The sequence below is a fragment of the Schistocerca serialis genome, chromosome 8, assembly GCF_023864345.2.
Source record: "Schistocerca serialis cubense isolate TAMUIC-IGC-003099 chromosome 8, iqSchSeri2.2, whole genome shotgun sequence".
NCBI classification, from domain to species: Eukaryota; Metazoa; Arthropoda; class Insecta; order Orthoptera; family Acrididae; genus Schistocerca; species Schistocerca serialis.
The window spans coordinates 172,211,679-172,224,095 of NC_064645.1; the positions used below are offsets into that span (position 1 = coordinate 172,211,679).

The window sequence follows — 12,417 nt, forward strand, 5'->3', positions numbered from 1 at the left end:
CTCGTTTATTGTCTGGCTCGTTTTTCGTCTGGCTCGTTTTTCGTCTGGCTCGTTTTTCGTCTGGCTCGTTTTTCGTCTGGCTCGTTTTTCGTCTGGCTCGTTTTTCGTCTGGCTCGTTTTTCGTCTGGCTCGTTTTTCGTCTGGCTCGTTTTTCGTCTGGCTCGTTTTTCGTCTGGCTGGTTTATTGTCTGGCTGGTTTTTCGTTTGGCTCGTTTTTCGTCTGGCTCGTTTTTTGTCTGGCTCGTTTTTTGTCTGGCTCGTTTTTTGTCTGGCTCGTTTTCTGTCTGGCTCGTTTTTTGTCTGGCTCGTTTTTTGTCTGGCTCGTTTTTTGTCTGGCTCGTTTTTTGTCTGGCTCGTTTTTTGTCTGGCTCGTTTTTTGTCTGGCTCGTTTTTTGTCAGGCTCGTTTTTTGTCTGGCTCGTTTTTTGTCTGGCTCGTTTTTTGTCTGGCTCGTTTTTTGTCTGGCTCGTTTATTGTCTGGCTCGTTTTTTGTCTGGCTCGTTTTTTGTCTGGCTTGTTTATTGTCTGGCTCGTTTATTGTCTGGCTCGTTTATTGTCTGGCTCGTTTATTGTCTGGCTCGTTTATTGTCTGGCTCGTTTATTGTCTGGCTCGTTTATTGTCTGGCTCGTTTATTGTCTGGCTCGTTTATTGTCTGGCTCGTTTATTGTCTGGCTCGTTTATTGTCTGGCTCGTTTATTGTCTGGCTCGTTTATTGTCTGGCTCGTTTATTGTCTGGCTCGTTTATTGTCTGGCTCGTTTATTGTCTGGCTCGTTTATTGTCTGGCTCGTTTATCGTCTGGCTCGTTTATCGTCTGGCTCGTTTATCGTCTGGCTCGTTTATCGTCTGGCTCGTTTATCGTCTGGCTCGTTTATCGTCTGGCTCGTTTATCGTCCGGCTCGTTTATCGTCCGGCTCGTTTATCGTCTGGCTCGTTTATCGTCTGGCTCGTTTATCGTCTGGCTCGTTTATCGTCTGGCTCGTTTATAGTCTGGCTCGTTTATAGTCTGGCTCGTTTATTGTCTGGCTCGTTTATTGTCTGGCTCGTTTATTGTCTGGCTCGTTTATTGTCTGGCTCGTTTATTGTCTGGCTCGTTTATTGTCTGGCTCGTTTATTGTCTGGCTCGTTTATTGTCTGGCTCGTCTATTGTCTGGCTCGTCTATTGCCTGGCTCGTCTATTGCCCGGCTCGTCTATTGCCCGGCTCGTCTATTGTCCGGCTCGTCTATTGTCCGGCTCGTCTATTGTCCGGCTCGTCTATTGTCCGGCTCGTCTATTGTCCGGCTCGTCTATTGTCCGGCTCGTCTATTGTCCGGCTCGTCTATTGTCCGGCTCGTCTATTGTCCGGCTCGTCTATTGTCCGGCTCGTCTATTGTCCGGCTCGTCTATTGTCTGGCTCGTCTATTGTCTGGCTCGTCTATTGTCTGGCTCGTTTATTGTCTGGCTCGTTTATTGTCTGGCTCGTTTATTGTCTGGCTCGTTTATTGTCTGGCTCGTTTATTGTCTGGCTCGTTTATTGTCTGGCTCGTTTATTGTCTGGCTCGTTTATTGTCTGGCTCGTTTATTGTCTGGCTCGTTTATTGTCTGGCTCGTTTATTGTCTGGCTCGTCTATTGTCTGGCTCGTCTATTGTCTGGCTCGTCTATTGTCTGGCTCGTCTATTGTCTGGCTCGTCTATTGTCTGGCTCGTCTATTGTCTTGCTCGTCTATTGTCTGGCTCGTCTATTGTCTGGCTCGTCTATCGTCTGGCTCGTCTATCGTCTGGCTCGTCTATCGTCTGGCTCGTCTATCGTCTGGCTCGTCTATCGTCTGGCTCGTCTATCGTCTGGCTCGTCTATCGTCTGGCTCGTCTATCGTCTGGCTCGTCTATCGTCTGGCTCGTCTATCGTCTGGCTCGTCTATCGTCTGGCTCGTCTATCGTCTGGCTCGTCTATCGTCTGGCTCGTCTATCGTCTGGCTCGTCTATCGTCTGGCTCGTCTATCGTCTGGCTCGTCTATCGTCTGGCTCGCTTATCGTCTGGCTCGCTTATCGTCGGGCTCGCCTTTCGTCGGTCCCGCCTTTCGTCGGGCCCGCCTTTCGTCGGGCCCGCCTTTCGTCGGGCCCGCCTTTCGTCGGGCCCGCCTTTCGTCGGGCCCGCCTTTTGTCGGGCCCGCCTTTTGGTCGGGCCCGCCTTTTGGTCGGGCCCGCCTTTTGGTCGGGCCCGCCTTTTGGTCGGGCCCGCCTTTTGGTCGGGCCCGCCTTTTGGTCGGGCCCGCCTTTTGGCCGGGCCCGCCTTTTGGTCGGGCCCGCCTTTTGGTCGGGCCCGCCTTTTGGTCGGGCCCGCCTTTTGGTCGGGCCCGCCTTTTGGTCGGGCCCGCCTTTTGGTCGGGCCCGCCTTTTGGTCGGGCCCGCCTTTTGGTCGGGCCCGCCTTTTGGTCGGGCCCGCCTTTTGGTCGGGCCCGCCTTTTGGTCGGGCCCGCCTTTTGGTCGGGCCCGCCTTTTGGTCGGGCCCGCCTTTTGGTCGGGCCCGCCTTTTGGTCGGGCCCGCCTTTTGGTCGGGCCCGCCTTTTGGTCGGGCCCGCCTTTTGGTCGGGCCCGCCTTTTGGTCGGGCCCGCCTTTTGGTCGGGCCCGCCTTTTGGTCGGGCCCGCCTTTTGGTCGGGCCCGCCTTTTGGTCGGGCCCGCCTTTTGGTCGGGCCCGCCTTTTGGTCGGGCCCGCCTTTTGGTCGGGCCCGCCTTTTGGTCGGGCCCGCCTTTTGGTCGGGCCCGCCTTTTGGTCGGGCCCGCCTTTTGGTCGGGCCCGCCTTCTGGTCGGGCCCGCTTATGTGTCGGGCCCGCTTATGTGTCGGGCCCGCTTATGTGTCGATCCCGCTTATTTGTCGGGCCCGCTTATTTGTCGGGCCCGCTTATTTGTCGGGCCCGCTTATTTGTCGGGCCCGCTTATTTGTCGGGCCCGCTTATTTGTCGGGCCCGCTTATTTGTCGGGCCCGCTTTTTTGTCGGGCCCGCTTTTTTGTCGGGCCCGCTTTTTCGTCGGGCCCGCTTTTTCGTCGGGCCCGCTTTTTCGTCGGGCCCGCTTTTTCGTCGGGCCCGCTTTTTCGTCGGGCCCGCTTTTTCGTCGGGCCCGCCTTTTCGTCGGGCCCGCCTTTTCGTCGGGCCCGCCTTTTCGTCGGGCCCGCCTTTTCGTCGGGCCCGCCTTTTCGTCGGGCCCGCCTTTTCGTCGGGCCCGCCTTTTCGTCGGGCCCGCCTTTTCGTCGGGCTCGCCTTTTCGTCGGGCTCGCCTTTTCGTCGGGCTCGCCTTTTCGTCGGGCTCGCCTTTTCGTCGGGCTCGCCTTTTCGTCGGGCTCGCTTTTCGTCGGGCTCGCTTTTCGTCGGGCTCGCTTTTTTGTCGGGCTCGCTTTTTTTTCTTACTTTCTTTTTGGCTCACTTTTTTTGGTTCACTTTTTCTTTGGCTTGCTTTTTATTTCACTATTTTTTTGCTAGCTTTTTTTTGCTCGCTTTTTTGGCACTCTGTTTTTGGCTCGCTTTTTTTTGCTCGCTTTTTTGGCTAGTTTTTTGGCTCGCTTTTTTTGGGTCGTTTTTATTGGTTCGCTTCTTTTTGACTCTTTTTTTTGTATCGCTCTTTTTGGCTCGCTTTTTTCTTTGGCTCGCTATTTTTTTTCGCTCGCTATTTATTTTTCGGCTCGCTTTGTGTTTTTTTTGGCTCGCTTTGTGTATTTTTGGCTCTTTTTTCTTGGCTCGTTTTTTTTGTTTTGCTTGTATGTCACCATTTTTGGTAGAATGGAAGAAAAATATGAGGACAATTCATGCAGTATAGTAGTAGTGTAACTGACTTTCGAGTAAATACTTCTTTAAAAGTGAATACCATTAACTGAATACGAGAATTATGTTTAATACGTTCTCCTATATGGTTTGCAAACTACTGCTACTTTCTACAATAAAACATTCCTCAGAATGTACTTAAAATTTGATTTATTGCCAAAAATTTCATAATAAACTTTTTAGATTGTTCACTTGTACTTTAGTAAACTGGCCCCAACATAACAGGCTGTGATGTGGCGTTATCTCCGAAATGTGACTGCTGTGAATTTCTCTCGAAGTGTGCCAATATGAAGTTCAGGACACCTACACCGCACTTCATGTCACCAAATAATTCAAACATCTTGAAACTGCCGACCCGCCACCGATCTCACCCTGGGTTCTGCGTCCTTCAAGAATTTCGAGATCAATCGGATGAAGCTTGATTTCAAGCTTCGAGTGTTCACCGATTTGTGCACCTACGAAAGAAGACACAGTATTGTAATAATGATATAATTTGATAAACGTGTTATTTAGTACTAGCAATTTAAATTGTTGGAATATAATATTAAAATGTTTTGTTGCATGAGCTACATTGTAATTTTGTTGCTTAATGCAGAAACTACGCCAGCGCCGCAGCTATTCCCACTCGCAATCGGAATTCTTAGTTGTCATGTACATTCAGAGATCGGTACTACATAACATTAACAGTACAGATTTGTAACAGTGAGAAGTTTTTTGGTCTCTCAAAAAACAGACTGATTTGTAAGAGTGTTTCGTTACTCCTCTCATGCCCCTTAGTCAGCCTGTATAAGATGTTGGATAAGGTGGCACTTCTAGTGTAAGTGCTGCATTTGACAGCAAAAAATTTAGGTCAATAATTTATTTTGTTAATTGTAATGTCGAAATACTGTCTCCGTACACCCGAAAATGATTCGCATCAGAATATCGAAATACAGTAGTTCCATTCAACCGTCACAGCTAACATTTCTATGAAGGCCTTCCTGAGCTGAATTTGAATGTTTGTAATTTTACAATGTGGTAATGAGTGTGTTAGTGATACAAAACAAGTATTGTATAGGTTATAGGTACGTATCCAACGCTAATAAAAACAAATGTTTGACATACTTACATCATTAATGCTGCTGGCAATTAAGAACCGAACTTGCCAATACGGATCCACCGCATATTTATAGAACACTGGAAGAAGGTGCCAGTATACATCATCGGATAGTTTCTTAGATTTAAACAAGGCGATTAAAAGCTTTGTCGCCTCCAAGCGAAGCCCAATCTGTAACAATTGACTTAGGTTGTAGAAATTGATTCACTGTATGTGTTAGTTAAAGAAAGTATGTGGATAAAAAGTATCGTTATGTACCTTATCTTCCAGAAACGTCTCCAAAATAGGCACAAGGTGGGTAGCATAGAATGTGACATCAGCTTCTTCAGCTATGTCAGTGAACATAGATAGTGCCATTCTTCGCACTAGCAAATCCTCATCAAGACACAGGCGATGATATATTTCACCTAGGTGTTCTGGAAATGAAAGAAACATGAAAACAACTTGATTTTTATATAATAGTTGGCTACAGAGGTGTAATTTTTGATTAGATGAAAAAATTCTGTTCGTCAAATTTGGTTAATTACCTCTGACTGTGGGAGTAACACGTCCATAAATGTTGCACAGATCCGTGCATGCCAATAGCCGGGACGTACTCCTTTCTTCTGCCACTAACTTTTCTATATTCGCGACAGCGTCCTCATAGATCTGCGCTGTCACGTCACTGCCGTTACTGATCGTTGATTTGTGCTCATATACTTCTCCAAGAGTACACTCATACCAAGTCGGTGCCTGAAAAAAAATGGTCATTAAGAAAAACGAACACTGAAAAACAGATAAGTTATCAACATCTATTTACAAGTGTGATAACCCAGATAAATTCTAGATCCTCTAAAAATTGCTGACTGTCATTGACAACACAAACCGGCTTGGCCATTAGAACACAAAAACTCAGTTCCGAGTTTTGTGACAAGTAAGCGTGTGCCCAGATCGCAGAGAATTTTTGCTAATTTTTGTTCTGCTAAGCAGTAACGTGTAATACAACCTGTCATAATGTGTCCAAAAAGGTCCGAAAGTTAATCTATTAATCTTTATTGCTGCATGATCTTACAAATTTTTAAACAGACGATTCAGATGCCCCTGATATTCCTATGAATTGTCTGTTAAAATGACGTAGCGGTGTCAGATAGTTCAAATGAAGCGCAGTGAAGACTTTTATCATCGTGTATGCCCTGCTTACTACAATTTTACTGGAAGTTCATCCTGCCGTTTGTTTAGAGCTCTAAGATGTGCGCGTACGTGGGGAGTGCACACGCCTGCACTTTTAGCCTATTCAAGTATGAGAGTGTAATACGAGAGTTATTACTAGCAAATATTTACTTCGGTATTTAATTCTTGATCCTAATATAGGTATACGAGTTAGGGAGATACGACTTTGCACTGTATAGCAAACGTTAACTTGATGCAGTATATAATTAATCAATCACTTTTACCGCAGTATGACTGTTGTTGCGCAAGCGTTGCGACATACCTCTTCAGGTAGCGAGGCACCGCACCAATGCGACATCGCGATGTTCATGCCCGGGTCGCAGATCATCTCGTCATCGTCATCCTCATAGAAGGGCTGCCTACGCCTGAGGAACACCCAGAGGCAGCATCCTCCCTTCTTGCACAGCAAACTCCGCAACATACTCCGAAACATCTGTGGAATCAGAGGTATGTATCACAAGCTGTGTAGTGGCGTAAAACATTGATTTGTCCTATCAGTAACAGGAAACATCGTGATGCAGGTCAGTCGACTGTCATAACTGAATGATCATTCCGATTGTTAATTTGCATACCAAGAAGTGTGCAGACCATAGAGAAACCGTGCCTCTCCTTCTCTAGAAATTTTCTATTGTGTGCAAGAATTGATGCTTCCTAACAAAATATTAATGTTGTATCTATTAATTTGATGTCATTGTCACCTGTAGCGGACGTAAGATTTAAGGTGCTTCAGGTAATTCTGTTATTACTGTCAACGGCATACGTACATGTTGTAAGAAAAGTGATAAGTGTTTCTTTTGTTCGATGGCATTACGCATGGAGGGCAGGTACTTAGAACATTGTTATGACGTCTGGACAAATTTTAAGTGATCAGAGTTTGGTGCAAAGATTGCATGACACCCTTCGACTAAAATGAACGTAATTCAACGAGCGTAACGGAAATCCAGACTCCCTAGTAACTGTACCTTATGGCGAATATGTGCAATCATACCGTTTACATCTAAAATTGAGTGAAACTGGAATTATTAAACACAGGTCTGGAACATAAAATTATTGTCTGTGACTTTGTCAGGAATTTTTTTCACAAACTGAGTGATGGCTCCTAATCACCTTCCTGATGCCTGCGAAAATTGTATACTAAACAAAGATTGCCACCTGTCAAAAGTATATCAGTTTTTATATTTATTGAATTTTTCAGCCTTGGATCACACAAATTAAATACCGGTTTCGTCAAATCGTCATCATATGATTTCTTTAATAAGACGTGAGATGGGAATAGTGAATATCGATGAACTATTCTCAGAATAACAGTAACTCCCGTATAAAGCTACTTGAACTTGAATGCGTTGCGTATTCAGTCGTCAAAGTACATCGGAAACGGATCGTTGCTGTGTGACGAAACGAGATGCTTATATTCGTGGATGGATGTCAACCTGAGTTTGTAATTTAGTTTACTAGTACTTGAGCAACCTCATTTGTCTTTCCGTCCAAATAGATTTTCTGATGAATATTTGTTTGTAACTAGAAACCAGTTATGACGCAATTTGTTCGACCCCAGACTGAGAAATACAATAGGTTTTGTCCACAGTACGGTAACGGTTTGTTCCCTTACACAATTCCCATAGAGTTGTTAACATTCTTTTCTGTTTCATTTAAAATGCAGAATGAGTTTTCCAGTATAATTAGTTCAGAAATAAATCTATTATAGTTTGTATCGACGAAGTGTTTATCTTTGGTATTGTTGCAAAATATTGCATTTGTTGACTTTCGTCTACTGTAAAATCATGTGTGTTCTTGCTTGTTTACCGTATGTCAAAGTCTGTGTGTAGTTTTGAACAACCTTTAACACTGTTCTAGAGTTCAATCATTCTTCATTTTACTGTCTCCAATATACACTAGATGTTGAACAGCCAGCAACTTCCGTACAATTTTGTTTCTAAAACCGATCTGGTTTTACTTCACGCTTTTCTGTTAACTGAAAGATCTGAAAATGGTGGTCCACTTGCTCACTGTGGAATCATGTGATACTCATAGGTTGATGAAAACAGGCTTTAGAGCTCTTGTGCTACAATTTCTACTCGAAAGGGATACAGAATATTTGTATTGTTAATATGAATGAAATAATATTTCATTTAAATTCAGAGTTAATAATGTATTATTTTTGGACATCTATATCCATACAAAGACTTGGTGTCTTTTGTGTTAACGCATTATGTTCGTCAGTACGAGAAATAAGCTTTGACAATATTGAATCGGTGTAATATACTGAAACGCTGAAGAAATTTAAATAAGTAATTTTCCCCTTTTGACAAATTCTTTGGGTATTATATTCCTGAAGTTGCTACAAAAACGCAACAGCGCGAGTTATATCAGTCTATTCCTATTAATTAGTTTGCTCAGAACAATGAAAAAAATTGGAACCCCTGTTTTCGAGAAGTGGTGGTACGGCAGCACGGCTCCGGACCGGGTTTGTTACTGCATGACTTACGTTTCTGCCCTAAAATACAGTTTTAACTTTATCTCTAACTTATTGTAATTAATTCAGTAATTCAAAACACGATTTGAATGTTTATAGAGATGAAGTATCTCTAATATAACAGATGGCGGAATTAAGTTTTAATGTGGGTTACACCCTATGACGTGGTGATGAGGAAAAGGAAATAACATACCTATGTAACATATGTGTTAGGGGAGATAATTAAGGAAGGGATTGTAATGGTTTGAGCTATGTTTATATACTTACACCCTCTAGAGGAGCAAACCTGTGACATCGTAAAGCAGTTACAACCTCAGAATGACGTTTTAAACATGTGTAATGTGAAAATAATGTCACACTACCTCCATAACTGCCTCTGTCACAAAACATGACGACAAATTTTTATCGCAGTTAAGTACAAAACTGAAAATAATTCTTATACAGTATCGCAACTAATATATTTTACGTCAGAGACACTCACGATGGCGTAAGGGCTGGTGTCGGGATTATCATCGTCTAGTTGACACATTTGTATACTTAACTTCCTTAGTTTGCAGCTGAAATTATGGTACCTGATATATCTTACACAAAATTCCAAATGTGTTCTGAGTCTAAACATGCAACACGAATGCTTGGCTTGGCCCTTGAATCATAGCCCACAATTTACTCTAACATCACAGATAATTAAGACTGTAGTATTTTAAGTGATAGGTAATTAATTGTTAAATTTTCGCACATTCGTATGAGCGTGCATTGTTGGTTTCTACTAATAACTTAGAAGTAAATAGTATTTTATCAATGTGCGATATGGAGCTGAGCTTTCAGAAGTGCTTGCCGTGCTTCACGCAAGCCGACCTCGAACAGTTTCTTGTCACACCGTTTAATACCCCAGGTCTATCAGTGAAAATATCTGCAGACCGCCTGGGCAATCAATAAAAATCGTGAGGTATCTGATGCTTACCTCGCACCAGAAGAGTCTTCACAGGCAATGCAAGAAAAACTTGGCTATGAGAAAATCGCTTTCTTCCTTATCCAGCTCTGAGCAAAAATGGCTCTGAGCACTATGGGACTTAGCAGCTATGTTCATCAGTCCCTTATCCAGGCTCGGACTGATTCTTGGCAACGTCACACGTCACTTTCTACGAGTTCCTATTGTTGGTGTCTTCGCTCGTCGCCTCAGTTTAGCAGTAGAGAAACGGTCTTTTCAACTCACGTGTTAGAGGCATGCTTGGTTCAGTCATAAAGCCAATTTCCTTCACATTCTTATTTCCAAAGTAGTATTTTTCCTGTTTACTGTTATTATCATGAACGTATTGAATGTGACTATGATGATAGTTGCGACGGACATGCGAGGTGTCGCCATCTGTGTCAAAGTAAGTGGCTTCGTCTTACACTTTTGTATTCTTTCGTGGACTATCCGCGATTGCTGCACATATTAGTTTTGAATTTACGAAGCTAATCCGACCGAGAAAATAAATGAAGTTACATTTCTTCCAAAGATAAATGAGGTATTTTATGAACGTCAGTTGAAGACGTAATATTGTAATGTGTTATTTCCTTAAGGGACGCTCGTATCACATCTTACTTGATTGTATCAGCCGTACTTCGTATGACACAAAAATGGTTCAAATGGCTCTGAGCACTATGGGACTTAACTGCTGAGGTCATCAGTCCCCTAGACTTAGAACTACTTAAACCTAACTAACCTAAGGACATCACAAACATCCGTGGCCGAGGCAGGATTCGAACCTGCGACCGTAGCAGTCGCGCGGTTCCGGACTACAGCGCCTAGAACCGCATGACCACCGCGGCCGGCTCTGCAACTTGTCACCAGTTCTGCAGATGAACATTGCGCATGAGATTTGTTCACAGGCGTTATATTGGATTATTCAGTTCCCACTCATTCCGCCACTAAGGATTGTTTGCAAACTGTTTTTTCGCCATACAGAAACCCATTGTTTTCTAACGGAGAGCTCAAATATTTAGGAGCTACATACGGACCTGTGGCTGTTAGGAATTATTCGATTCATTGAAATACTACCATAGATGTTACATTCTTAAGCCGTTCATCGAGTCACATATACTTGAATCTCTTCAAGTAGTGGAGAACTGGATCAAAAAAATTATGTCATCCATTTAAAATAATTTGTTTCCTTATGTGTCAGAGAAAACTATTTCCAAATAATTATTTGAATGCTGTGTGTTCCTTGTGGAATTTTGGCCTCTTCGAATGATACCTTATAGAATTTGATGGAAATATATTGCTGTGGCACATTCTACGCGCGGGCTGTGTAATTGAGGCTTACAGGAAAAATTAATTTTCTTGAATCTCTACTCACACAGTAAAAACAAAATTTTGTATCATTAATGTGAAATGCGTTACATTCAAAGTCAGAAATGTATTTTTGAAGCACATACGTACCCATAAAAAAATTAGGGTTGCTTATTGTAAGCAAGTTCAGTTCTTTCTCACAATACTGAATCTGAATGTTACACGAAAGTGCTTACAAAAACTAAAAAAGTAGTTAACTTTCTACAGCACCTTCGACTATTATTTTCCCATTTTGATTTCCGAATTTGCGAAAACAATGCAGCAATGTGGGTTACGCCAGTCAATTACTTTTCATTAGTTTGATCAAAGAGCTAGTGGACTGTCCGGAAACAATACTACAAAACTGTTAGTACAGCTTGGACACAGGTTTATGGTACTGAATCAGATGCGTTAATATACCAAAATGAAATTCTTAGTTCAGCAATTATACGATATGAATGTACACTTTAATGAATGGCGTCCAATATCAAACGTTGAAGAACCCTAACTTCCTAGTGTGGCAACACTCTGACGTCGTGATACAGCAAAGCGAAATGCCCTGCGTATGAAACACACATAGAAAGCAAGAAAATGGTGGTAAATGCAGTATACATGTGCAAAATTTAGGTAATTACAGCTCACAGACAACATCCTGACGGAACGACCGCTTCCAAGAACGTCCGTATAGGTACCTGAAGTGCTCAGGAAAACACAGCCGTTCAAACGGTTGAAATGGTTCAAATGCCTCTGAGCAGTATGGGACTAAACAACTGAGGTCATCAGTCGCATAGAACTTAGAACAACTTAAACCCAACTAACCTATGGACATCACGCACATCCATACCCGAGACAGGATTCGAACCTGCGACCGTAGCTGTCTCGCGGTTCCAGACTCAAGCGATTACAACCGCTCGGTCACAACGGCCGGCTAACACAAGTCACCATACTTAATGACATCAGGTCATAGTAATTGAAACTGGTCTATCAACTGTCTCAGGAAAAAGTTTCAAGCATTTACAATCGGAAAGGAACAGATAAGTAAGTCAAAAGCTGCCTTTCTACAGGAAAGCATGATGACTAATTTCTGTCTCTCTTTCGAACAAATTGTACAATGTGGCAAAAATACAATCGTTGAAATTCATTCATTTAACAAACAGACCGGTTTACTCAGTTTCCGACCCAGTAGCAAAAATCATGAAAACTGATGTTACTGTTACGAAATTGTAGATGTGTCGCGAGTCCCAACACGCCAACGGGCTACTGTGGAGTGCTCCCTGTATCTTACTCCAAACTTTAGCAAAACATAACAACTATCTACGACTCCACAATATTTTAAGCGATAGGTAAGCATTTGTCAAATTTGCGCATATCTGTTTGCGGGCATTGTAAAATTTTCCTCGTAGCTCAGAAGCAAATAGCAAATTATCTACAAGCGACATGTAGTAGGATTTCAGAACTGCGTGTTCTGTATTATGAAATACGGACTGATGTCGCTTCTCATCACACTATTTCATAACTCAAGTCTATCAGCGA

At 43.1% G+C, this 12,417-nt stretch overlaps 1 protein-coding gene across 1 annotated transcript in view; it reads right to left on the reverse strand.

Annotated features, from left to right (window-relative positions):
* Positions 1-2,005: 2,005 nt before the first annotated feature.
* LOC126416905 (proline-rich protein 2-like) overlaps positions 2,006-12,417 on the reverse strand; it is a 40,793-nt gene continuing 30,381 nt past the window's right edge. Inside the window, exon 3 of the mRNA XM_050084788.1 lies at positions 2,006-2,794. Within this exon, the coding sequence (XP_049940745.1) occupies positions 2,006-2,794 (789 nt within the window). The remainder of the gene's footprint in view (positions 2,795-12,417) is intronic.